General features: G+C 40.3%; 12 protein-coding genes across 12 annotated transcripts; 5 read left to right on the top strand and 7 right to left on the bottom strand.

Annotated features, from left to right (window-relative positions):
* Positions 1 to 161: 161 nt before the first annotated feature.
* JH06_2462 (hypothetical protein) lies at positions 162 to 998 on the bottom strand (the record flags this gene model as incomplete). The annotated part of the gene is made up of 1 exon (XM_014671594.1): positions 162 to 998. One exon carries the CDS (start codon positions 996 to 998, stop codon positions 162 to 164), a length of 837 nt encoding a protein of 278 aa, XP_014527080.1.
* A 224-nt stretch (positions 999 to 1,222) lies between these two features.
* JH06_2463 (hypothetical protein) lies at positions 1,223 to 2,194 on the bottom strand (the record flags this gene model as incomplete). The annotated part of the gene is made up of 6 exons (XM_014671595.1): positions 1,223 to 1,271; positions 1,302 to 1,447; positions 1,478 to 1,581; positions 1,611 to 1,904; positions 1,936 to 2,015; positions 2,046 to 2,194. The coding sequence occupies 6 exons, from the start codon at positions 2,192 to 2,194 to the stop codon at positions 1,223 to 1,225; spliced, it is 822 nt and encodes a 273-aa protein (XP_014527081.1).
* A 2,508-nt stretch (positions 2,195 to 4,702) lies between these two features.
* Positions 4,703 to 6,014, top strand: JH06_2464 (hypothetical protein; the record flags this gene model as incomplete). Its single annotated transcript, XM_014671596.1, has 8 exons — positions 4,703 to 4,808; positions 4,842 to 4,950; positions 4,982 to 5,132; positions 5,165 to 5,230; positions 5,260 to 5,361; positions 5,392 to 5,644; positions 5,674 to 5,834; positions 5,865 to 6,014. The coding sequence occupies 8 exons, from the start codon at positions 4,703 to 4,705 to the stop codon at positions 6,012 to 6,014; spliced, it is 1,098 nt and encodes a 365-aa protein (XP_014527082.1).
* A 101-nt stretch (positions 6,015 to 6,115) lies between these two features.
* JH06_2465 (general transcription factor 3C polypeptide) lies at positions 6,116 to 9,125 on the top strand (the record flags this gene model as incomplete). The annotated part of the gene is made up of 14 exons (XM_014671597.1): positions 6,116 to 6,157; positions 6,189 to 6,327; positions 6,357 to 6,433; positions 6,464 to 6,520; positions 6,551 to 6,950; positions 6,981 to 7,119; positions 7,150 to 7,285; positions 7,316 to 7,693; positions 7,723 to 7,894; positions 7,924 to 8,051; positions 8,082 to 8,150; positions 8,181 to 8,644; positions 8,675 to 8,885; positions 8,916 to 9,125. 14 exons carry the CDS (start codon positions 6,116 to 6,118, stop codon positions 9,123 to 9,125), a joined length of 2,622 nt encoding a protein of 873 aa, XP_014527083.1.
* Positions 9,126 to 9,192: 67 nt separating this feature from the next.
* On the top strand, positions 9,193 to 10,019 carry JH06_2466 (gammasecretase subunit Aph-1; the record flags this gene model as incomplete). The annotated part of the gene is made up of 5 exons (XM_014671598.1): positions 9,193 to 9,305; positions 9,340 to 9,406; positions 9,438 to 9,637; positions 9,667 to 9,884; positions 9,910 to 10,019. The coding sequence occupies 5 exons, from the start codon at positions 9,193 to 9,195 to the stop codon at positions 10,017 to 10,019; spliced, it is 708 nt and encodes a 235-aa protein (XP_014527084.1).
* An 80-nt stretch (positions 10,020 to 10,099) lies between these two features.
* On the bottom strand, positions 10,100 to 11,269 carry JH06_2467 (phosphatidylinositol 3 and 4-kinase; the record flags this gene model as incomplete). The annotated part of the gene is made up of 1 exon (XM_014671599.1): positions 10,100 to 11,269. The coding sequence occupies one exon, from the start codon at positions 11,267 to 11,269 to the stop codon at positions 10,100 to 10,102; it is 1,170 nt and encodes a 389-aa protein (XP_014527085.1).
* A 429-nt stretch (positions 11,270 to 11,698) lies between these two features.
* On the bottom strand, positions 11,699 to 12,103 carry JH06_2468 (asparagine synthetase domain-containing protein; the record flags this gene model as incomplete). The annotated part of the gene is made up of 3 exons (XM_014671600.1): positions 11,699 to 11,833; positions 11,863 to 11,964; positions 11,996 to 12,103. 3 exons carry the CDS (start codon positions 12,101 to 12,103, stop codon positions 11,699 to 11,701), a joined length of 345 nt encoding a protein of 114 aa, XP_014527086.1.
* Positions 12,104 to 12,474: 371 nt separating this feature from the next.
* Positions 12,475 to 13,830, bottom strand: JH06_2469 (asparagine synthetase domain-containing protein; the record flags this gene model as incomplete). Its single annotated transcript, XM_014671601.1, is given in 6 exon segments — positions 12,475 to 12,588; positions 12,620 to 12,738; positions 12,768 to 13,410; positions 13,441 to 13,554; positions 13,585 to 13,691; positions 13,707 to 13,830. 6 exon segments carry the CDS (start codon positions 13,828 to 13,830, stop codon positions 12,475 to 12,477), a joined length of 1,221 nt encoding a protein of 406 aa, XP_014527087.1.
* Positions 13,831 to 13,877: 47 nt separating this feature from the next.
* On the bottom strand, positions 13,878 to 15,154 carry JH06_2470 (hypothetical protein; the record flags this gene model as incomplete). The annotated part of the gene is made up of 8 exons (XM_014671602.1): positions 13,878 to 14,045; positions 14,075 to 14,153; positions 14,182 to 14,268; positions 14,297 to 14,618; positions 14,668 to 14,776; positions 14,807 to 14,918; positions 14,953 to 15,004; positions 15,037 to 15,154. 8 exons carry the CDS (start codon positions 15,152 to 15,154, stop codon positions 13,878 to 13,880), a joined length of 1,047 nt encoding a protein of 348 aa, XP_014527088.1.
* A 467-nt stretch (positions 15,155 to 15,621) lies between these two features.
* On the top strand, positions 15,622 to 17,753 carry JH06_2471 (long-chain-fatty-acid-ligase; the record flags this gene model as incomplete). The annotated part of the gene is made up of 7 exons (XM_014671603.1): positions 15,622 to 15,726; positions 15,758 to 15,858; positions 15,888 to 16,332; positions 16,363 to 16,458; positions 16,489 to 16,704; positions 16,735 to 17,132; positions 17,162 to 17,753. The coding sequence occupies 7 exons, from the start codon at positions 15,622 to 15,624 to the stop codon at positions 17,751 to 17,753; spliced, it is 1,953 nt and encodes a 650-aa protein (XP_014527089.1).
* A 2,430-nt stretch (positions 17,754 to 20,183) lies between these two features.
* Positions 20,184 to 21,194, top strand: JH06_2472 (DNA repair protein; the record flags this gene model as incomplete). Its single annotated transcript, XM_014671604.1, has 5 exons — positions 20,184 to 20,372; positions 20,406 to 20,528; positions 20,564 to 20,629; positions 20,662 to 20,787; positions 20,817 to 21,194. The coding sequence occupies 5 exons, from the start codon at positions 20,184 to 20,186 to the stop codon at positions 21,192 to 21,194; spliced, it is 882 nt and encodes a 293-aa protein (XP_014527090.1).
* A 3,302-nt stretch (positions 21,195 to 24,496) lies between these two features.
* Positions 24,497 to 25,630, bottom strand: JH06_2473 (ribosomal RNA assembly protein; the record flags this gene model as incomplete). Its single annotated transcript, XM_014671605.1, is given in 6 exon segments — positions 24,497 to 24,695; positions 24,726 to 24,823; positions 24,836 to 25,214; positions 25,244 to 25,320; positions 25,352 to 25,474; positions 25,508 to 25,630. 6 exon segments carry the CDS (start codon positions 25,628 to 25,630, stop codon positions 24,497 to 24,499), a joined length of 999 nt encoding a protein of 332 aa, XP_014527091.1.
* Between the last annotated feature and the right edge of the window lie 327 nt (positions 25,631 to 25,957).

Here is a 25,957-nt window from a genome sequence, read left to right on the forward strand (position 1 = left end):
GATTACGTGGTGGCTGAATCGGTTAGCTCTTATCCAGTCTCATTTTCTGTAGTGACTTGAAGTTGCTTGTTTGTTATAACAATCAAGGAAACACAACTGTAATAAAAGAATGCAATTACTTAGCAAGTTTGAAATCAAACCTTAAAAAGACTTGGCGAGACCTACATGACAAAGCTATTCATGAATCTCTGAACTGAGATAATAATAAAATAAGCGAGATAATTGACAGGGAAGTTGTAACACACTGTCGCAATAAGTAGATGGAACCAGTACGGTTTTCCAATTGCCCACTTGAAAGGAGGAATGGGCTTGAGGAAGTCCACACACTCATGAGCAACACAGATGTTGAGCAATCGATAGTTTCCATTCTTGTCAATATAAGAAACAGGAGTCATGTAATGTGAACAGATGTTGAGAATAACAAACTGAACGATGGAGAGGAAATAACATACAAGGGATATAGGCTTCTGACCTTGCATAACAAATATAATACAGGGGAAGTACCAGAAATGGTGCATGGAAGACATCTTCTCGTGAAGGGGATAGGACTTATCCACAAGCCACCCGGCAGATCCAATCACAGATCTACCGAAGAATGGATATATAATCAAATCGATCCAGAAGGATGCATGAGGGAAGAGCGTAAGGCACATTGACTGTCCCAGAAGACTGGGAAGATGTAGATAGATGGCTGCTGCTGTAAGCAATAGCCCCATATGACAATACCAATAGATTTCGTAAAACCCATTTGGTCCATAAAAGTACCACCGTTCCCACAGCAAGTAGCACCACTGAACAATACAACATGCTGCGAAAATATAACAGAAGAGTGGATAGCGCCATTCAATTCTATCTACATCAATGTACTTCCAAGAGATATATGTCAACAATAGGAAAGTCAGCGCATAGGGAATCATCTCCAACCAGTAAGGACAAGGAACTTTGGTTTTAGCTTCCAAGTCCTGCTGATTTGCTTCAACATCTTTCGTTTCACTCATTTTGAACGCCTGGTTTCAGGTATTTGTGACGAATTTTGACAAAAGAAGTTTCCATTGTACGGAAGAAAGCCAGCTATATGAAAATACTATTTTACTTATTTTTCGAGAATTTGATATTATTTGTAACAAACAATTGGCGGCTTCTTGATCAGTTTAAGAATAATAGCAGGATACAACGAATTTGTTCTCTATGGACAAGGACAGATGAAGAACACAATTCTTGGCTAGAATCCAGAATAGGGGAAGAGAGGATAAGAATACGGATTCTGATACCTAGGAATGATATTCCAATTTCAGCATCACTTTTCTTTCTTCTTTTGAACTTTGAGATGCTTTCCTTCAATTACATATCCATTCATTTCACGAATGGCCTTTTCTGCTTCATCAACTGTGCTAAAGCTAACAAAACCAAAGCCACGACTTTCTTTTGTTTCGTTATCAAGATAGACCTAGATGTGATTACTTGTTGTTGGAAGCACTTTTGTACTAAGGATGGTACCAAAAGGTGAAAATATTGCACGGAGGCCTTCGTCATCCATGGATGACGGAATATGATACACAAATACATTTGCCCCAACTGGTCCTATGATCGAATTTAGTACAAATACATACCTTCTTCATGAAAACCAGACACATCCGAAACAGTTTTTATTCCAGTCATTGTGGGAACAGCAGTTGAAGACGAAACAGGGAGAGGAAGAATCTGTTCCGGGACTATTACAGGATAGTACAAGCCGGGGGAAGAAGAGACACCGGGGAACGGCATAAGATTAGGGTAAGGAGGAGGTGAAACTGTCTGTTGATTGGAGTCAGCGACGTTTGCCGTTGGAAGAGTATAGAAGATGGGAGAATAATAGAAGGCCTGAGGAGAGTAGTTAAGAAGAGTTCCATCATCGCTAATTGGAGCTAGAAATCAAAGTATGCATCGGTGAGTCACGGGTAGAAGAAGCAGTTTGGAGAACTGGAGCAGGTGTCTTTGGATGATCCGATGATGCTGAAGAGAGGAGCTCTCGTTGACTAACGGTTAGTCCAAGAGAATGAGAATACCAAGTCGATTGGGTACTTTGAAGAGTGTATTGGGAGGAATTGGAATCAAAGAATCGAGAAGGGCTGTTTTCTCGGGATTTCTCACCCTGAGAAGGATTCTTACTACTGTCAAAAGATTGCCTAGATAATGGTTTCACAAGTGGGGGCATAGAATTTGAATTCAAAATTTCGTCACAAGTCTCACAGGAACAGTTCTCCTTCCGTGATCTCGCTTTTTGTCTCCGATTCTCAAGTATTGGAGAAGAGGAATACCTAGATTGTCGATCCGAATGACCTCTTCTTCCTCTTCGATATGCATAGTCGATGTGAACAGGGGACCGCATCTACGCCAAATAACTACAGTATAGAAGAACTATACTCCGTTGAAGGTGAACTGCCCATTTAACGACTGAATTAGAGTCTTTGCGTCATCAACTGACTCCACATATGCGAATGCACAATCTACATAATTGACACACAGAAGGAGAAACACACTTCGATGGAGATTTGAATTTCGGTCGTAGAGAATCTCTACGCGGAGTATAGGAACATAGTCAGAAAGAAACGCGTTTAATGCGGTTTCGTCCATAGTAGATGGAATTTGACCCACAAAGAGTTTCACCAAACCTACGTTGCGTTTCCTGTTTCCATTAACCGTTATCATCGTTCTATCAACACTCATTTCTACAACAGATCAAATTGGCTAGATAAAACAATTCTTCAGCTTGAGTTCCGTCAAGCACGCCAACAAATATTTGGTACACCAATGAAACAATAATCCAAGAAATCACCAAAAGGGCATCCTCATAAGTCAAATAAATCTTTCTTTTTGTCATAGTCACTTCATTATTGTAAGAGAAGAAAGATACGACATTCGAGAGAATCGCGGATATTTCTGTAATTGAGGGTCTTGATTATCATAAATGACTATGATCACTATACAAAGATCAACTTCTTTTTTAACTTGTGTTTATCTCCTTTAGTTCATTTTAAATTAAGGTTCTATAGGTTCTCTATACGTGTTGACAAACAATCTCAATGAGATAATGGCCATGAGATGGTTTTGACGTTTCCAAAGGTAGCAACAGGATATTTCGAGTACTGTATGTTCTCTGGATAGGTAAATAGTACAAGTATGCATGCATCATCATTTTGGGAAGGGGAGTATAGAAAGCAAAACAACGACCTCGGAAGAAACATCCTGAGTAAGTGCCATTCCATTATTGGATGTTGATACAATATCTCGTGTAAATGGTACTATTCTCATTCCGATGAAGACTCTTGGTCATTAGAAAGTGGGTTATATTGAGATTGAAGTATGGAGGATCGATGCATAAGAACTGATTGACTTTGTCTTTCTACTGTTTTGTTGAAATAATCCTGCTCTTTCACTCTACCTAGACCAAATGACTATTTTAAGTATTTGTACCATCACATTTGTTTCTGTTTGTTATTATATTTAATATGAGTAACTCCCTGTTTTCTACAAGGCGAAATTCTGGCGGAAACTATCGAAATGTGATCCGAGAGAGTGATGTTCGCGCCGATCCTGAGTACAAGCAGAAGAAGGACTTTTTTGATCAGCTTCTTATTCAAGGTAGGATATCTTCTTAACTGAACGATTACATTTGTAGTTCAGATGAATTGCGAAGAATTACAGCAGAATGCAAGTCGTGAGGCAAAAACGATCAAGGATAGTCTCTTTGTTTTGATTTCACAGTTATCTTCTCGTGTCCAAAGAATGAAAGTAAGTATAAGGTGCAGATTGTTCCTTTAGGTATCTGAATTCTGTCAAGAATTTGGTTTCAGAGTAATTGACGAGGATCTAGTAATGGTAGATGACGGAAATGCGTAGGTGTCAAGAAATCCTATTTAGTGTAGAACCGGGACAAGTACGCAATCTAACGTATTTAAAACGGTTCAAATGAATCGTGCAGTGAATTTTGATACAGCTCAGGGCCTTGTAGGTTTGTATGATACAAGTCATTTGTAGAATTCAGATGAAGTTTTATCACAGTAGTTGAGTTATTCTGGCTTGAGTGTAGATTACAAGTGGTATCTTCTGGAGGTGGAGAACCGTTTTTGCGTTTACAGAAGAATAATATAACCTACGATTTAACGAAAGCGAAGGCAGTACTGCTATTGTTGTGGTATGATGAACTAGTTGGGAATGCGAGAATCCGATAAGACTCTTATTCGTGCCGAGATGACTGTGTTTTTAAAGATGTTAAACGAAGCAATGTCAAAGTGATTGCGTTCTTGAGAGAATTGTGCATTGCTGTTAACTAACAAACAATTCCAACATGCTATTTACAAGGTTGATATTTTCTCCAATTCCTCTTGGGACAACCGAGCTATTGTTTAATTCAAAGTATCAAACATACACATCAATTGAGAGTACAGTTCGGTCTCTAGTTCTAATTCGGTTACAGAAAACGATTGCTTTTGAGTCACATAATCTACAGCGATCACATGTCTTCTCAACACATACGATAAGCATATAGTTGTAAGTCCTGAAGAATCCCTCTTTCCGAAAGAAATGATCGGACTTTCTCCATTTCGACTCCAAAAGAGTATTCAATCAAAAGAGGCTAGCGGATTTCCGAGTGCTAATACTCACTCATTCCCGTTTATGTCGTCTTGGTTAGAAGACCTATTTTGGATAAAACAAGATGCGAATGAAAGGTCATTTTATCTTAGTTGCACTTCTTTTGTGCGTCTGCATCGCTTCACAACCTGAATTTATCACTTTATCTCCTTCAAAGAGTTCTTTTGATTTACGAAGTATATGATTCGCTACCTAGTATGATTTGTTAGCATTTATCCGCAAATATGCATGGGAAGTTGTAGGAGTCTGTCTTCTAATTGTTTATGGGATGTACTTCTATGTGGGCCGTAAGAAGAATATCCGTATTGTCAACAATTGGTATTGTCGTTTTTATCGTATTTATCTGCAGGCTTGCTTGTTATAAGGAACTGCTCGAATCCCAATTTTCGTCTATTGGAATTAGCGGTAATTATGGGCTGTTCATGAGAGAGAGCTTTGATCAATACCGCTTATTCTGTTCAGGGAGGAAGAATTGTCGTGGAATGCTCTTTGACTTAAAAGTAAGGTGTATTAGATGGAGATGAAGATTCAGCTGAAGAAAAGACAGGATCTATTTTCTCTTCTTTTAGATTTCATTACTCCTGTGGATGATATTATGGTAGTTGTTTCTATCATGATTCAACCTAGACTGTGGATATTCCTCTAAACCCAGAATCTATGCAACCTTTTGTGTTTGCTTTGTGCAGAAAGCGTGACTATAAGAGTGTGCATTCTGAGAATGTGGATTTGGTTAGAGTAAGATCTAATATTCACGAATAGAAGGATATGGGCCATCAGGTGGCTCTTCAATATACTCCAGAGTTGAACAAAGTGAGTGGAAATTGGATCGTGATTAGCGATACAAACGAGGTTCCCTCATCTCTGCTTACACCTTCGGTGATTAGTGTACTGAAGATTTCCAATAGTTTCCTTCGTTTGATTCATGTTAGTGACAACATGCCTGCTCCTACCGACAATCGAGCTCATCTGAGTAACTGCGGTATTCGTATCAAAGCAAAGCTCCCAGCCTATGGTAGGAATAGGGAGGAAGATTGAGTTTAGATCGAATGGATAGTATGGCTGAAGTGATGCATATGCTTTTTGATATTGTGGATGCAGTGGCTCAAGTAAAACTGTCGCCCAAGGCTGCAGCTGCTACTGCGAAGGCACGTTCGGTGATGCGTGAGAATCAGCTTCGTCAGGAACATGAACAGCGTCAAGAGGTTGTATATTGGAAATGAAGTCATGTATAGCGTATGCAAGCCCTGAAAGAGCAGAAACTCAAGGAAGAGAGAATGCGGGCGGAGAATAATCCAGAACTACAGAAGAAACTAGAGGAAAAACTGGAGAAAGAAGAGAAGAAGAAGAAGATGAAGAGACGAATGCATTTGGTTAGAGCTTAGTGGGTACGTACTGTTGATTTGTTTGTTTATTTGTCTCGATGTAACAGAGTTTGGCCTGTTGTCAGTATTCAAATCATAACTAGACGAACGGGTCGGAATCCATGGATGTTGAGTCAGATTCTTCTCAGGAGGATGTGTTTCCGGTCATTTGTTTGAGTGAGCGGTAATAGCTAGATTGATTATATGATCGGTGAGGAAGCTTCTAAGAGTGCAACAGAGGCTCAGGATGCAAGTCTCTTCGGTCCTTCTGTTAATGATTTTATCAAATCGCGAAAGAGTGGAAGAAGGAAGAAAACCGGTTCGAAATCACGAAGTATGCGGTTCTAGATCCTATTTATGTAGTTAATAAACTGCCAGATGCTCTCACTGGTATGTATGCGGAAGCGCAAAAATGCTATATATTGATGGATTTTAATCGAGTTTTATTCAATTTTGGTCATGACAGATAGGCAAAATTATTATTGAGTGAGTTGACTAAGAATGTTCCCGAATATGCAGGGATCTATGTAATCTTTTGTGTTCAGTATGACAGTTAGAATCTTTTGGGATTAATCTATGAGAATGAGAACAACATCGCCAATGCTTGCGATTGTTACTTTATTGCGGCTGAAATCACAAAGAAAGATTCAGATTTGTGGTTCCAAGTATATGAATTGAGTAATAAGCTCAATCTCCACAAACGCCAATTATATTGCCTTTCTCGATTGATCCATCTTCTCCCAGAAGAGGTTTCGTTCTATGAAAAACGTTATAAACTCTGGTTGGAAGATAATCAGTTGATCAAAGCCACTAATGATTTACTAAATCTGTGCAAACTATCTCATGATCTAACTACCTATGTTCCAAAGCTCTACGAACTCTGCATTAAAACACATAGAGAACAAGATATTATCAAACATCTTGAGAATGAGTATTCATCGCTAATTGGCCGTTTGAGTGAAATTGGTTGAAATCCATGATTCTAAGGTATTTTAAATGATCGAATTACTGGTGTGTATTCAAATGAGAGCAATGAAGAGATGCGTGAATTACAATCGATTCCTGTTGAAACTGCAACTCAGCAATTACTGCTTCTACTTCATTCATTGTATCTGTTGAGTGATTTGTACTGGTTTTTATTGATCCTAATATTTAGATATATGCGACAGAAGGAGTATACAAAGGCGATTAATGTGGTTGATCAGGCTCATGCCCATTGCTCCATTCAGCTTCCGATGGAGATGGCTGTGGTATATTCTGTGAGTCTTCTTCATACTGGCCGGGGAACTGATGTGATGATTGAGAATGAGTGTGAGATATAGGCTATGGAGGTAGTAAACTCGTTACAGATGAAAGACCATTTTAGCAAGGATGTAGCTGATCTGGCCCTTACATTGGCTCAAGCATTAACCGAATGTCATATCGTCTCTGATGCTGAGATATACTTAGAACTCTTACTGACAATTCCAGATTTCCATACATCGCAGGTATACGAACTGCTATATGAGTGTGCTGCGATGAGACAAGATTCGGATTTGTGTGTGAAGTATTTGGTGAAAGCATTAGAAACGATGCCTGAGAACATGAATGATAAGAAACAAGAATTAGCGATACGACTATCTCATTTGTATGACGAACGAGGGGAATTATTGAATTCTGTTGAGGTCGCTAATAAGTACCTAACAAAATCACGTCATTTGGTAGAAATATGAATTCTATTTCACTTTAGACACGAGGAAAAGCACAAATTCTGAATAGGGAAGAGTATCGTGAATCATCTTCACGACTGTTTGAACGTTTGCATCAGTTGCCACAAATCGGAGTTTCCGTTCCACAGCAAAGTGATCTTGAGCATTATGTGTCTATTACAGATCCTTTGATTCGATGTGCCTGTTCGTTAGGTATTTCATATCAATCTCGTTGAAACTAGATATTCCATCTGAGTACTATCCACAAGTTCAACCTGATGCAGAAATCGTTCAGATTGTACACGGTCTCGATATTCCCGTGGTTTTGGGTCAAGCTACATTCCTTCAAATTGTATGGAATCTCACCCGAGTTCAAGTTCATGATTCTTGTGATCCATAGGCCCATTGCTTGTTACATGGATTTAAGTACGCTCATGAGTATCTTCAAGCCATCCGATCTAGTTTTCGCGTTTGATCGATCTTTGTATCTAATGGTTAGTTTGCAGATACTTCATTCCAAAACACGTTATTACTCATGTGTGCAATCACTTCGACTTCGAATTGTCAACAAGCAGCCGATTCCCTACGCTCCCTTGTTATTTCACTGCTTGCTTCAGAAACTCCTCAGAAATTCGTATACTTTACATATCGAGATGCATCACCTCCTCCTGACAAGGAATATGTAACAAAGGAACTATCTTTACCTCATTTGATCGGAATGCTATCTTTGCTTCTTCCTAAAGTGAACTACTCATTCTCTACGAATCTATTTAAACAGTTACAACGATTGACAATTACTCAATTCCCCGCGGTTTTATTCATGGGACTCATTGCTTTGTATCGAAATCCTACATCATGTCGAGGGTTTCTCTGTTCTCTAGACAGTCCGTATTCGCATGATCCTCTTGTTCTGTTGTGCTTAGGACTTTGTGATCTAACAGCAGGAATCAGTCGAATGAACTAGTACTGTTGGATAGAGGGAATGATAAACAGTGAAAAACGAGAGACACTAATAAGAGGATTTGCGCGAATTCAAGAATACGCATTAGAACGAGAGCGGATTGTAGAACAATACTTTTCATCAATTCACAATTACTCAAATGTCGATCTTACATTCAAAGATGTGTATACAAGTTCTGTATCTCTCCCTAAGGAGTTATTCCACATTGAGATTCTATACAATGTTGGAAGAGCTTTTCATCAAGTAAGAGTAATATGAGAGTATTATTAATAGATTGGACTGTTCAACCTGGCTGTGAAGTATTATCAATCTGTTTTGAGAATCGCTGATACTTTTAAAACAACTCAGCCTCGGCTACGGAGGATATGGAATATGTATTCATTGGAAAGAGCTGCTGCTTACAATCTATGTCTTATTCTAAAAGCTTCAGGAGCACGGGCGATGGCAATCTCAATTCGAAGGAAATATCTGTATTTTGGATAAATCATATTGTGTTTGATACTGTTTCTTTCTCATCACTTTTCATAAACCTCGTTGAACTACTTTGAACATGGGTTTAGCATTGCTATTGGGATCACTTTTGATTGCTGTGGGACCGTCAGCGATCTTCTTTGTCATCACAGTGTCGCGACGTCCTTATCTCCTTGTTGTGAGTCTTCTAGGGTAGAAAATCCACTAATAATGTCTTTATCCGTAGTTTACTCCAAGGAATTGTTGCTTTTCTTGTAGGAGGAATTGTGTACTCGATCTGGAATATCTGGACAGTAATAGATTATATTTGGTGGTTAGAGATAGACTCCTATGCCTCTAGTGATTCTGATTCTTGACATACTTCTTGTGGAGATCCTTCGTCCATTTGTGTACAAATTGATTGTTTTGGCGTGTAACAGATTAAATGAAGTGGAGATACCACTTTCCATAACTGTTCCTTCGGAATTGTACAAATTGTCACTTTGTGTAGGAATGGGAATTGGATTCATCAATGTTCTAACCATGTACGTTTCGTCTTTTCAATGGAATGTAGTGCTCTTGTTCCTCTCACTTCTGCTGGAGCTAATGCAGACTACTACATCCCCACATGTCAGTCCATTCCAATTTATATTCTCATTGCCATCGAAGCCTTCTGTATTATGCCGATGCATGTGGTGTGGACATATTTGACCATGCGGGATTACTCCAAGCATTCAATCATTACTCCTATTCTCATATGTATTTGGCATATTATTGAAGGAGTGGTGGTAGGTGTTTGCCTTCTCTCTTGATCTAGTCTCAACTGAATACAATCAACAACGGGTGTATCTTTGTACTCGCGTTCTTCCTAATCTCTGCTATCGTGTGTATCCTAATGATGATTCGCTTTGTCACCACATCTTGTAAGCTAGTTCGTCCCTTAAAGAAAGCAGCATATCTCTGTTTGTTTTTAGCAGCAATCGACTCGATGTCCCAACAAACAACTTCTACTTGGAGATCAATTGTTTCATATATTCTACTCCAACTTCATTAAGAAACGAATCAAAACACTCATACAAAGACTCATAATACATACTAACAAGCTGCTGGAAACCGGACAGCTCTTCTTCTCCAGGGAAATAAAAAGAACTCAACGCTTGAATCGTCAGTCCAGCCTCTACTCCCAATTTCAACCACATTGTTGAGATACTCAACGTCCAAATCGCCTCTTCCTCTATTTCTGGAATGTTATTCTTCAATAAGGCGATATCCTTATCAACATCCAGATTCCGAATGTATTCCTTCACACTCTCTTCAATGCCTACCTGGCTCTGATACCAATATCTCCAACACCACTCGGGTACAGCTTTCGTCGTACACACAGGGAGAGAGTAGCCGTGATCAATAGGAACCAGTAAGATGTCGTCATGATTAGGAGCCGTACAGATACTCATTGAGCGACGACAGGTAGAAGCTCGCGATTTAGAAGCATCCAACACATCATCACAGCGAGACATCGCTCGAAGACGTTGACGTGTCACTAGAAGGTTATTTGCGTGACGGTCCAGGTTCAGAAGACGCATATCCAGAATAGCAATACTCTGAACATTCGTTACTGAAAACAGAACCGGCCCGTAATCCTCACTGCTGCACTCGTTAGGCACAAACAGCTGGAGAGAACCCTCCTTAACCTTTTCAGAATAGAGACCATTTTTCTGGCTCTCCAAATATGCAGACGAAAGAGATACTAACAATGTCTCTGGGACACCAGCAAAATGACCATGATCCAGATAGAATGCGGCAGCTTCTCGCAATCCCGCGGTTCCAGGAGCAATGCCGCGATCAACCTCTACCGAGAACTTGGATGGAGACAAACCCTTAGGATTGTTGAAACAATATGGTTCTTCATCGAAAGGCTTGAATACAGCCTCCACACTAGCAAATGGGCTGTAGCAAAAGTAGGTCCCCCCAGTACAGTCTCTCAATAACGTAGGAGTAATGTCATTATCGAGAGCGTTCTGAACTAGCGAAATCGCTCCCGCCAACTTTGGTACTGATACCGGTGGTTCCCGAAGGATGTGTAGTTCCATTCGCTGCGCAAGAATAGGGTCTAGGCAAGATCCATCATAGGATAGAGAGGAAATGGAATCAGGAGAACATTCACTATGGACTTGCATTTCGAGAAGGTATGCTGAAGAACAGATACGATTTCCAAGAAAAAGCAGGCTTAAACACACAATAGCTTAGATGTCCGATCTCTCTTGATATATAATACTATAGACGGTAAGCTGTTGTTTCAAGATGATAATCAGATACTTGTAGAAAAGGATTATGATCTTATCAAAACAAGTATCGATGTAACGCCTTCCATCGAAGGTCTGATTCTGGAATCTATTATCATCTATTCGATTTTATATCCCGATTCATTTTTATCTATGGCTTCTTGAAGTTATTAACAGCGGTTAACACACTATTCAACCCGTGATTCTCAACAAACACAACTAAGACTGACTCATTAAAACATAAGTATCCATTCCATTCGATTCATGAGTTGATTTATTCATATAACGATTGTATTCTCTACATTGACAAAACACTGTCTAGATCTACTTCACAATTCGACTTCCAAACTGGATTGCTCGTTTACTCATTGTGGATGCAAACTGAAGTCCCAACCGCTTGGCAATTAATCGAAGAATCAATTTATCACCAACTCCACGGGGAAGTGTAAAGTCAACAATCTAGGTACAAAAGAAGATACACTCCATACTGTGCGAATATCAAGAGAGTGGAGGTATCTACTGACATTCTCATCCAAATACGGAGAACGCATTTCACGTCCATGATCCGAAATACAACGGTCGTCACGTCCCTATAGTTAACTCCATGATATTCGGATGTACTAGATTACGAAACCATAATCGACTCCAATCACTCATCATCTCGTCTTTTGCCATTGTATATCCTCCTTTATCGAAGCATGCATAGTATCGAGTATATCCGCCACACATTTCATCAGCACCAATCCCTGATAGCAATACTCGTGACTGAAGGTGATAGGAATGGAAAAGGAGTTTTAGTGCATTTACTGGATGTGTATGAGGTTCGCTAGGAATTCTATGAACAGGACAAATGATGGGCTGCTAAAGATTACTCGAATCCTTTTCTCCGACGTGTTTCTTGGTGGAATTTCCATTCAATTTCGCCTTTGACTTTTCCTGAGCATGCAAACAACACTCTTCACAAAGATGAAATGTACAGTCTGGAGAACACATCTTCGTACACTTCTTTGTTTTACATTTATGTTCAATTGGAACAACTTCGGATGTAGAATCCAGACAGCGAACAATCTCTTCTCGTATACTCTTTTTGTTACAAAACTCTATGAAATAGGTACAGAACTATTGCTGGAATCAACATGGAGGGAACGACCGTTTCCTTTTGAAATGAGCCAGTAACAACAACCGATCTGGAAATCCATCTGCGTCACTTCCGGCTACCATATCAATTAAAATAGCACTCCTTACATGGACACGTCGAAGGACATCCAGTTCTGACTCAATCACATCTTGCGTTCGCACATTGATTTCTATGAATTCAAAAATCTGTTCCGGAAATAGTCGAATCAAATCAGCAAAGGACATTACTACCATTCAACCCTACAATATCTCCCACATGCGGTATATCGATCTGGGATCTTCTCCTTCAGTTCGGAATACTTTGTTGCTTCCAATTCTTCAATGGTATCTCCAAAGGCAATCGACACCAGCTCCACAGTCCAATGGAGTTCATACCTCTTAATCAAACTGCATACGATACAAGCAAGAATGGTACAGTCAATTCCACCTGAAAACATGATACATATCCATGATTGTTCGTGATGACTGTCGATTGTGGACATGCGTCGCCATACACTCTCTTCCAGGGTTTGGAGAAGTGTAAAGGCTGCTTGTTCACGTTCTAGTGATAAGTTCTCTGTATTAACGAAATCAGTTCTCTGTAACGAAGATGATGGAAACGGAATCAAATCCACCAAAATACCATCTTTAATTCTCGAAAGATTCGGAATACAATAGATTCCAGCAGGAGGAAGCTCGTGGAGAGAAGTGAGACTTGGACAATACGGATTCTCAAAGATAGAATGATAAGCATTCGCAGAAAAATGGATCCAGTCGTTATCAGTTAGTTCAATTGGATGAATATCAATACAATCCACCGTACTGGCGATCATCATCACTTGTTTGTTATCACTCATGTACATGACAAGACTTCTTCTTCCGAGTCTATCATGACCAAAATACAACGAATCATCCTTCTTCTAAACATCACATATTATAACGACACAAACGCAGTAATAAATGAATGCCCAAGGACCCTGAATAACACTCAACACACTCAAAACATCACAATTTGATTGCAAGGCCTGAAAAACAACCTCTGTATCATTGGACCTTGGAGGAACCTACCTATGAAGCTCTCAAATAAACTCGACATCAAGACCTCCAAAAACTTCGCCATTCCACAGAAAAACATCTCCGTTTGCGCTTACAAGGGGTTGTTTATGTATTTCTTCTCCACGCATATGTAGAACAGAACTAACTGTCTTACAAAAACCGTTATTGAATTCATATTCTTCATAGGAGTCAGGTCCACGATTCTTTATACAAGTCCGAATTTGATCCATTTCATGCGGATCTTCAGCATTGCTGGACATCAAAGCAATGCCAATTCCACACATGGTGTCCAATCAACAAACACAGTGGAAAAGATATGATATATGATAACTTATAGAAACTTCCCGATATTCACAGGTGGAGATACTTGCGAGGCCATCTCTGGTTGTGGAGACTTCTCATTCACCTGTTTCAACGGAGTAAACGTAGCTGCAACCTGGAATACATGTCCCTCATAATCCATAATTGATCCAAGGGTCAGAAGACAAGGAAACTGAATCTACCATTAAGAAGCAGGCTTACACCTACAGCTTTTGATGGATTCTTGATCACACACACAAAAGAACGTGCTGTTTGATGTTGTGAATTCACTAACTGACTGTATTCGCTACATGTCACTCTTCTTCTATTTCTACCTCCAGAATATAGATAAATCATTCGGTGAGATAATGTCGAAGAAAGAAAGCTTATTTAACTCCTCCATTGACTCATACCCGAACAATCTACATTATACCTACAACAGATATATACTTCATGAAGAAAGTATTTCCCTTCAAAAGTTTCCCAGAATTGATCTGAGCTACCATACAAGGCAGACTGTTATTCATCCAAATACTCTTGTAATCGATTCCACACTTTCGTGAAGATACCTTCTCTGCTTCTTCGATCATACGAGCACTCACCTCCTTAGGGTCACAGGGTACTGTTTTTGATCCCAACTGGTGAACCATACAAGGTTCATCGTCTTCCATTGAAATTCCAGTAGCTGGAAGAGTTGAAGTATCGACATTACGACTGAGGAAGTGATTGTCATCTTCATCAGACTCAACTTCCTCATCCGATACACCTGTAGAAACTAAACTACTAATGTCTAGGATTCAAATTAAGATAGTATAATGTACAGCCAAGATTCGTATTCAAACGATCTCTCTCTTTCATCAGTTCGCGCATATAACTCACTGCAGTTTCAAGAGTGGACACCTTATCACTCTTGTGGGAAATATTGGCATTCTAGAGAACAATACAACTACAAGAACGAACATCCAAAATGACCTTCAAATCTTCTACACATTTGTTGATATTTCGAACACGTTTCTTTTCTGCCTCATTATGGTTCTGTTTTCGCTGCAGTTCTCGCATCGGGTTATAGTCACTGGAAATTAGATTTACTGGAAAGAAAATCCTACGTAGAATTCATTTCGTAGGACGGATAATCATCCAAGTGAGTTCCATCACCAACTACAGATCAGCACAAGCAAATAATAACTCACTTGAACCTCCAGATTCTTTCATTCCATTCCAACCAGCTGTTCCTCGGTTAGCACGAGAACGCAGATTACCACTTGATCTGGAATAGGAAGAATCTCCTTCGTAGTCAGCACTACTCATGACGCAAAGCCTATGCACCAAGAAGAAATAGAAACTAAAGGAAATGCAGACGAAAATCAGGGGGTATTTGTGGAATCTATTTCTGCGTAGTTCATTTATCTTAAATAGATACTGAAAACACCCAAATAGTAGTTATGAAGTGATAATAGATTCAATCAAAACTTCACCGCTGTTTGGTACTTCTCCAAGTGGTTCGCATCTTCCTCTTTCAGTGTATGGAGAACGATTCATCGTTATGTCATTATCTTTCTTTCTGTTGTACTTCATTTCAATACCTCAGTTAGTCATTAAATGGTTTATGAAGAGTACTGTAACTTGTCAAATTGAACTGCACGAAACTCCCTCGTACGTAGGACAAATCTTATTAATCACGTCATCTTCTTTTTCTCGTTCATTTCATTTCTTCAATGTATTCCAATTTATGGAAGTTGTATAATATTCTTAGATCTATCCACCTCAGCAGTTAAATGTCTCGAATTGACGCATATCGTACAACTTGCATCAGCGACGTCGTAGAAATCCGTCGTGCCCCTGAAACTGGATTCGATCCCGAACCTGATACAATGTGCAATGTATGGAATCTGTTCGTGATCTGATGTGAAGGCAATGATCCGTGCAGCAAAGAATTGGAGTGACCAGACAGCTCTCGTTAGTAAGGATGATGTAACTTATACATTCAAACAGTATTATGATAATGCAATGAAGTAATCTAATGTTCATGGATTTCACCTAGGTTTGCAAAAGCTGCAAGGAAATATGGTGTTAGAAAGTCTTCTTGTGTTGGTATCATTGGTTTCAATTCTCCTGAGTACTTCTTCACCCTTCACGGATGTTGGATGCTTGGCGCTGTTTCTGTAGGAATCTATACCACCAATGCTCCCGATGCTTGTCATTATGTACTTCACCATTCCGAGAGTATGCTGTGCGTGTGTCAAGGAGGAAAGCAGGCAGAGAAGATTTATGGAATTCGTAACCAACTTCCCAATCTGAAGGCGATCATCGTGTATTGGCCTGAAGATGGAATTCCGAAGGATGATGGTAACGGAGGTGCAAGAGTGTTCACTTGGGATGAATGGATGAAGTCTGGTGAAGAGACTCCTGACGAAGAGATTCTCGCAGAAGCAGCTAAAGTGCAGCCTGGTAACTGTGCCACGTTGATTTATACGAGTGGAACCACAGTTTGGATTGAATAAAGGAGTGATGAATAGGGTGATCCAAAAGGTGTCATGATTAGTCATGACAGTTGTATATTCCAGTGTCTGGGTATTAAGATCCGTATTGGTCTTGATGGTCATGATCGCTATGTCCCTCTTCTAAGCATGTGTAACTTCTAGACCTCTTTCCTCCCTCTCAACCACATTGCTGCTCAGTATGTAGATGCAATGGTCCCTGTGGTTAACAATGTTTGTGTGTACATCTGTCGTCCAGATGCTCTGAAGGGCTCTCTGGTACAGACTCTGAAGAAGTGTCGTCCTACACTCAGTGTGGCAGTTCCTCGTCTCTATGAGAAAATGGCCGAGAATATTAAGAAACAGCATGATGAAGCTTCAGTAGGATTCTTCATTATTGGTCATAGATAGTTCATCAAACGTAAGATCATGGATTGGGCTATGGGTATTGGCTATCGAGCATGTATGTCTCGAGAGTACAAGAAGGTATATACTCGTCCTGCTTTTTATGGTCTCGCTGATCGTCTTGTATTCCGTACTGTGCGTGAAGCACTAGGATTTGATCAGTGTCGTGGTCTGGTGGTGAGTGCGGCTCCTGTCAACATTGAGACTCTCCGCTTCTTCGCGCAGTTCGATATCCAGATCAGCGATTTGTTGGGACAGAGTGAGGGTTGTGCTCCTTTCGCCTCCAATTCCTATGTGGATAATCAGTGGAAGATGGGTTCGGGAGGCCTACCAATGCCTGGTGTTACGGTTCGTTCCAATGAGTTGGGTGAGCTTATGTATCGAGGTCGTAATGTGATGATGGGGTAGGAGTGAATGAGATGATGAATGTTAGATACTTGAAAATGGAGGAAGAGACCAAGAAGACTCTAGATGCTGAGGGATGGCTACACACCGGAGATCAGGGTCATGTCGATGAGGATGGGTTCGTGTACATTACGGGTCGTCTGAAGGAGTTAATCGTCACCTCAGGAGGTGAGAATGTCTCTCCAGTTCCTATTGAGAATCGACTGATGGAATTATGTCCTGAGATCAGTAATGCAATTGTAGTAGGTGACAAGCGGAACTATCTTTCGTGTCTCATCTGTCTCAAGACAGAGATGGATCCAGTTAGTGGAGAACCTATGCCAGAGTTGAGTAAGAAGGTGGTGGAAAAATCGAAGGAGATTGGCAGTGAAGCAGTAACATGCGAGGAAGCTTCTGTCGATCCCAAGTGGCATGACTATGTTGGCATTGCTATTGAGAAGTACAACAAGGAGTATGCAGTCAGTAATGCTCAGTGCATTCGTAAGTGGGTGATTCTGAAGAATGATATTTCTCTGGGAAAGGGAGAACTCACCGCTACGATGAAGATGAAGCGTTCGGTTGTAGTTCGGAATTATGCCGAAGAGATTGATAACATTTACAAGGAGTTTTCTGTTTGTTAGTTTCCACGGGAATCATACTTCGATTAGTATTTATTCTTACAATAGAACAGTAGGAGTCATGGAGAGAGATGTAGAAAGGAAAACTTCTAGCTCACCTGTCCATGATTCCTCGAAAGTACCTGTATCTTATGGAACTCCACAGAAGAATCGACGTAGTTCTGGGAATGGGGAGAAGGTGTCTGAAGAAGGATTCTCGTTGATGAAGAATCTCACTCCAGTACTTTTGCGGAAAAAGCGGGATTCGATTACTGACAAACAGAAGGTGCGGAAGAGTATGGAAGCACCTGTATTTCGACAACCCTATTTTGCGATGGATCAAGCAGATGAAGAAGAGAAACAGCGTTCGCTTTCTGTGGATGACGATGATGAGAAGGAGATTCGCCAGTTTGATAAAACCATTCTTCACCAAGTTACTCGTTATCGTTTACTCCGAAGTGGAAATGCGTATTCCAGGTCTACAAAACTTCAAGACGACGATAATCTCTCTCTTAACAGTGATGGGCGGGTAAGTGATGGCTTCAGTCCCATCGGAGAAGATCTGGAAGGTTCTGGACAGTTCTCAAGTCGATACCAAAATCGCCCAATGCCAGCTCAAGTGGGTTCATTGAATGTCCGTGAGATGGCAAGTTTCCTTGAGAAAACAGACTCGTTCATTCGTCGAATCGATACTGGAGGGGATTCTGGGTCACATTCTAAGCTCGTAAATGAGGTTTCCAGTATGCCGTTCAAGTCACGTCAGATCCCAGATCGTGGAAGTTGGAGTTCAGCCTTCTCAACAGAGATGATGGGATCCCATTGTGGTAGTTTCCATGGTGACGATACGATGTTACGAATGGAACAATCCGTTGAGTTGCAGCGAGAGAACTTTCGCCTCAAAGGTCGTTTGATGGAGCTCCAGCAGCGTTTAGAGAAGAGTGAGAAGGAGAACATTCGATTACGAGAGAAGATCAAGCGCCTTCAATGTGCAGATCCAACAGAGGAGTCAGAAAACAGTGGAGGTGACTGTTGGAACTCATCGCTTCAGACATTCGAATACTCGCAGAAGAATCTGACAGAGTTGTTGCAGTGTATGGGATTTGAAGAGAGTATTATCAAGCAAGTGGGAGTACAAATTGAGTTAGAGTATCAGAGGTAAGATTGATCATATACCTTGATCAATAGAGGATCTGTGAAGGGAAATGTCATGTTAACAGCTCTAGCATATACATTTGATGCTCTGATGCGATCCTTCCTACAACAGAGTCATGAATTCTATTCTCCTCTTATCACTCAATCCCAGGTTACTTTTATTCCCAATACGTCTCTTCCAGAGTATGAAGATGAATTCAAAGATTTTATCGATTGTTTATGTCAGGAACGTTATGTCAAGTATTATGATCGCATCAAGAAATTTTGTCTCGATAATTGGATTTCCCTTTTTTATCACTATGCGAACAAGAACGGGAAGTCCTTCAGTGAGATTATTCATGACTTTTCTACCTCACTGGATACAGATTTAGAACGAGCTTTTGGTCAGGATATTGAATGTGATTTAGAATCTCGAGATATTCGAGAGGGGATTGAACAAATGCTGATGAATCTGGTAGATATTAAGTGAATGATGGACTGTAGTTTGGTGGAGAGATTCTATTGCGGAAAATGAGGAAGAATGATCCGAAGGATCAATTGTTGAATCATCACATTCATGTTCTCCAATTCCTCAAACCTGAACATCTGGATATTCGTGAAGGCAATAACTGAAATTGAAACTGATCTATAGAGTACACAAATCACCCTGATTTTGAAGTGGCTGTGTGTCAACTCCGATCCATGATGTTTTGCAGATCTCCAAAATTCCAATTACTGTGTCTTGCAGACACGACTAAAACACTCTTTCGCATTCTTGGCGAACAGAATTCCAGTGCTGACGATTTTCTGCCACTTTTCATTTATTGCGCACTTCGAACAGATTATTCGCATCTTGGAATTCTAACAGAGTACATTAATGACTTCCGAAATCCTAAAGAACTTGTAATGGGGTAGGAATACGAAGGATGGGTAATGGAAGAGATGGATATATGTTAGTGAATCTGATTAGTGCTCTTCAGTTTATTTCTTCTATCGATGCTAGTTGTTTGAGTATCAATCCTCTTGATTATCAGCTGTAGGTGTTTGCAGGTGAATTTATTTGTAGGATGTATGCTGCTTCTCAGGAGAAGATCCATGAAGCAGAGTATAAGCGACTATCTATATTTTGGAGTTGTTTGTGAACAAAAGGAATATCATTCTATGGGATAAATCTAAAACTGTATGTTCTATTACGAGCAAGTACTAGAGGATGACACATGTCTGTTAAACAACCTTACTATATAAATCTCCACTCTGTTCTTGAACCAAATTCAATGCCTTGTTAAACGAAGAAAACGGCGGGAAAGACATTTCTTTCTTACCATGGCTGAGATTCGAAAGATGTCGATTCAGGGAATCCGAGCATTCTCTCCTTTCGAATCGAAAACCATCAAGTTCTTTAAACCACTTACTATCATTGTTGGTGATAATGGATGTGGGAAAACAACGATTATTGAATGTTTGAAGATTGGCTGTACTGGTGGATTGCCTCCAAATGTTGCAAATGGACAAGTTTGGTCGTATTTGTCGTTAGTGACGTTGTAGTCGTTTGTTTCGGATCCTAGGTTATCTCATCAGGAAGAAGTCAAAGGACAGATCAAAATGGAATTTCTAAGTCAGGATGGAAAGACAGCTTTGTGTATTCGGTCATATTCACTTCGTGTAAATGTAGGTCAAGTTGGATTCTTATTATAAATGTGTAGAAAGAAAAATTAGTATTCAAATCTCTTGATCAGACTCTCAGTATCGTCGATCAGCGTGGAGTATCGGTATTTCGTTTAATAATCATGTTGATAGATAGAATGCGATTAGTAACCGAAGTCGTGATATTGATATGTTGATTCCCCAAATGCTCGGTATGTCAAGGGCAATCATCGAGAATGTCATCTTCTGTCATCAAGACGAGGCCAACTGGCCCTTAGCTGACGTAAGAATGAGAGGTGGATGCAATGATAGAGTCATGAGTTGAAAAAGCGATTTGATTCTATTTTCGAAAGTACCTTTTACACGAAATCACTAGAAGCGATTCGCAAAGAAAAGAAAGACAAAAAGGACGAACTGACAGAAGCTGAGAAGGATGAGATTGATAAGAAGAACAAATTTGCTCAGGCCCAAAAGATTCGTCAGGAAATGAGTCAGATTGAAGGTGAAATAGCAAATTACCAGGAATCCTTAGCGAAATTGAATGAACTTCTGGTGTTACAGAAAGAGAAGAAGGTTGATATTGACCAAAAAGTCCAGAAATACACCCAAATTCAACAGGCGATAGAGTACTGTGAATCCGAACTAGTCAAGCAGAATCAGGTAGATACTACGAGATCAGATCACAAATAGCGTTGTAATTCTCTCCGTGAATCTCTCTCTGAACGACTAGACCTTACAGAAGATGAAATGAAGAATGAGTTGTCATTAATCGAAGCAAATTCTGCCAAGTATGAATGGTGATAAGACATGAGGAGTAGAAGTATTCATGAGATGGAGAGTGTAATGCAGCAGAAGAAACAAGTTGAGAAACAGTTGGAACAAGTGACAAAGTAGGAATCATTGAGTGGAATCATTTGAAGCACATTGAATTCATATATCCAGATAACTGCAGGGAAGCGAGCAGTTTTATCAAACAATCAGACTAAGTTCCAATCGCATCTAAAGCAACTGTTTCCCTTGCTGGATCCGGCTTCGCAAAAGGATCTGCAGTCATTGCTGGAGTGTTCTGTGATTACAGCAGAACAGTGGGAGAAGTGTCTGCATGTATTGGAGGAGACGAAGATGAGGAAAGAACAGGAGTTGGCAGTGCTGAAGGAACAGGCTCACTCAGCCCAATTGGAGCTGACAGTAGCTCAACAACAACTGAAGCAAAAGGAAGTGGAGGAAGGAGCTGCTCAGCAGGCAATTGAGAATGAGTTAAGAAGTGCTGAGGATGCATTGACTGCCACTCGAGACCTTCTGCGAGTAAGTGTGAGGAAGAAAGGTGATATATAGACAACAGAACAACGACTGACAATGCTGAGACGGGGAGAAGATGTTTCATATGATGTCTTGATTGAGAGAGAGAGAGAGAAATTGAAGTTGAATCAACAAGCTCTGGAGACAACAGAGAGTCAAATGAAGGCTCTGGAGACATCTTCACAGCTCTCACAGAAGCAGGAAGAATGGAAACAGGCCCGACAGGCTCATATGAAGGCAAGAAAGGCTTATGAAAGTGCTTGGAAACGTCAGTCTCGCATTCCAGCATCTTCGCTACGTCAACACATGGAAACGCAAAGGCAGCAAGCGGAGACTGCATGCATTAAGTCACTTCAACAAGCAGGATATACGTATTCACAGGCAGATGTTCCCGCAGTATGGTTACAGAGCCAATATGCATCACTCACACAGTCCATCACAGGACTACGAGTGGATGTACGTCGAGGGAAGCAAGAATGGGAAGAACTGAATCATTCATTGGGATGTGTGGAAGGTCAACTGACTGCGCTGAAACAACAGAAGGAGAATCTTCAGAATCAAATTGAGAGTCTTCAAGCAGAGATTCAAGCAGAGTACATGGAACTTGGAATTCAAATGGAGTTATCAGATGATGGATTCTCTTCAGTGATTAATAACCTTGTGTATCATAAGGATTCCACTACTTTACAAATCACATTATCCACGTCAGTTCTCACAACACTTAGCAAACATTATCTGTTTCTTCAACTTCAAGAGCAAGACTCCATGTTGATACCTCAAGTTGATTCATTTACGAAGCAAATGACTGTGAGATTGCAATAGAGTCATCATCAATAGACCTTACAGAAGAAGGCACAAGCCAAACAGATGATGTTTGAATCAGCCCAAACGAAAATGACAGAACTGGAAGGTATTTTGAAAGAGTTTGATGTTTGGCGAATTCGTTGTTTGGATGTGGATGAATTGAAGGAGGATCCAATTGACGAAGGAGGGGTGGATTTGAAACGATTGGAGAAAGAGGTGGAAGAGGCGAAGCAGAGAGAGGAGCAGACGTTAATCAGTGTTCAGACTTGTACAGAAGAAGAACTAAGAAAACGTCAGAAACTTCAATCAGAGTATGATGAATTGAATCGTCTTGTGAAGAAGAATGAAGATAACTTGAAAGAATATGAGCAAGCTATTAGGAATAGTGAGAGTAAGAATCACAAGGTTTCTAAGAACTAGTATGGAAACAAGAGTATGAGAAGTATTCAACGCTCTGCCTAGAACGAGAGAATCATGTGAACATGTTAAAACAGAAGAAGGAAGAATTGGCGAGGGATGAACGCGGATCAGCAGTCATGCAAGAATATCAGACAGCTGTAACAATGAAGACAAATGAATGGGTAGGAGTGAGAGGAGAGAATGATGGAAGAGAAACAAGGAACGAAGTGTGATGGAAGCTAGGACAACATGGGAGAGACTACAGCGAGAGAGAGAGATGATTGCAGGATTGGCATTGGTAAGTATCCAACAGGAGATTCGGTATCTTACAGAGAAGCAAGAGGCTGAGAACCAGAAGAAGGAGGAGCTGGAGAAGTCTCTTCATTCTCTGGAGCTGACGTTGAATTCACTTCATTCTCAAACTGACTCTGTTCGTCTTCGAGTAGCAGTGTTGAGGGCCAATCTCCAATTGATGACAGAAACCCAAACGATTTCTGTCATGACAGTAATTGTCGTGATTTCAGTGAACAGTAGAATAAACTCACTGCTTTACGGAATCAGCAAATCGCTGTGAATATTGACACTCTTCGAAAGGACCAAGATGCCCTCGAAATGAGTATTCACCAAAATAGTGCTAAGTTTGGATGATCGAATGGTTCTGATAGTTAGACTAAGTCAGGCTGAAGGTGAGATTCGCCAGCTTCAGAAGCGCAGGGATACGTGTTCGGTGATAGAGTGGATGATAGATGATGCATAGTGTGAGCTTCATTCACAGGAGTATGTGGATATTGATAGACGCTATGTGATCACGCAAACACGTGTTCGTCTACTAACTCAGCTTATTCGTGATTTAGATGTATATTCCCGTGGGATAGAGGAGGCGTTGCTTCAATATCATCACACGAAGATCAAGGAGATCAATGAGAGAATCAGTGAGTTGTGGAGTCAAACATATCAGGGACAAGATATCGAATCAATTGAGATTGAGAGCAAGAGTGTAGTCCGAGGGAATAAGAAACTGTTTGAGTACTCTGTGTATATGGTTAAAAACCATTCTCGCTTACAGATGCGATCACGCTGTTCAGCGGGACAGAAGGCTTTGGCTGCTCTGGTGATTCGTATGGCTTTAGCCGAGTCATTTTGTACGGGGTGTGGTATGCTGGCATTGGACGAGCCGACAACGAATCTGGATCAGGAGAATAAGGTGGCATTGGTATATTCATTGGTTCAAATCATCAAGTATCGAAAGGAACAAAAGAACTTCCAGTTAGTAGTAATTACTCATGATGATGAATTTGGACGATTGGTAAGAGATTCGAAGGATTATAAGAACTAGTTAACACAAGCGGATTTAGGAGATCATATGTATTATTATCGAATTAGTAGAGAAGAATCAAGTCATGTTCCTGGACTGTATGTAAGTAATATTGCTCGTCAATCTTGGTCGTAACGTGTTTGTTCCAAACAGACAATATAAAGGATAAAACTACTCACTTCTTCTCCTTGGGAGGTACAAACATTTTCTCTCTCTCTTCCTTCTTCTTCTGCATCTTCAGTTTGGCTTCCACACGCTTCTTTGTCGCTGCACGTTCTGCTTTCTGCTTCTCGCTCAAGAAGTACTCTCCACTCTCAATCTGCAAATCAACCTTGCTTGGAGTGATATGGTTCTCAGGCGGGAAGGGAGTATATCTACTTATCACTCATTCCTCTCATTCCTACTTCTTCTCTTTCACGACCACCTTCTTCTTGGGCGCCTTGTTCTCCTTCTTGAACTTCGGTAAAAATCGGTCCCAATTTTCATTCTTCATCGATGGATCCTACAATTCAACAAGCATTATATTTGGGACCTTAGCAAGTTCACGTTTGATCATCAAGGTTTTGATGGCGTAAATGGGATGAATGTTCTTCATACAATCCACTACGATCTTTCGAACGGTTTTCAGACCCTGATAACTTCCCATAACAGCTACGGTATTTCCTTGGACCAGAATGTAACAATCCGTTAACAATTCAATAGCCTTTAATGTCGCGCCTTCCGGTCCTAAGAGCCGTTGTCGACGTTTGACAAAACGATCCTTTGTAGCAGTATAGCCACCAATTTTGATGATGTCACACTGCATATTATCTTCTAGAATCTTCACGGCCTGGTTGTAGGGAACACTTCGAGCAAGGAGTTTGATCAGGTCCCGAGCTTTCAGAATGATATACCTACGTTACAGTGTCCAAAGAAATGATACGGATCCTTAGTTTTGCGAGTCGTTTTTACTGTCATTGTTCCCTCAATGCAGTCCAATTCACAATAGAGTCCATATTTCTAAGTATCAACCCATTAGTATTAATGGTACATCCAGTTCGGTTGTAACAGTCGGCCAGATCTCTCGCAGGTATTGCTCACGATAACGAGGGAACATGGTGGCAAAGGAACTTTCTTCCAACAATGGAGCTTTCATATCGTCATCTTTCCATTCCTAGGGCTTATTATATATTGAATAACATCTCACTTCAATTTTCCAGTGGTCAATATGGTCCCCATCCCAAGGTTTATCCTTTCGATAGTTCTTTTTCTTCTGGACCTTTTTATCTTCATTAGAAATCTGTTCCGTGGGTTTCTCTTCAGGTTCCATGTTTCCAAAGAAATGAATACAGATTCTGTGTCTAATATAATAAAAAGTACATCTGGTATATGATCAAACAACTTGTAATTAATAACTATTACGAATGATATCACAAGCAACATCAGCATCAATGTCTTTATCTTCACCGAAATGAATATTAGCAGCAGTGAACTTAGCATGAACTTCATCAATCCATGCCTTGTCCTGACTACAATCACATTCACTAATATGAGTATAAACACCCATATCCTTCGAATAGAAATCATCAATCATTTGAATGCAAGTTCGAGCCTTCTCTTCAACAGTTCCTTCAGTCACTCCAAATACTCTTTCAGC

This window comes from Blastocystis sp. subtype 4, assembly GCF_000743755.1.
Source record: "Blastocystis sp. subtype 4 strain WR1 chromosome Unknown seqid_0150, whole genome shotgun sequence".
NCBI classification, from domain to species: Eukaryota; class Bigyra; order Opalinata; family Blastocystidae; genus Blastocystis; species Blastocystis sp. subtype 4.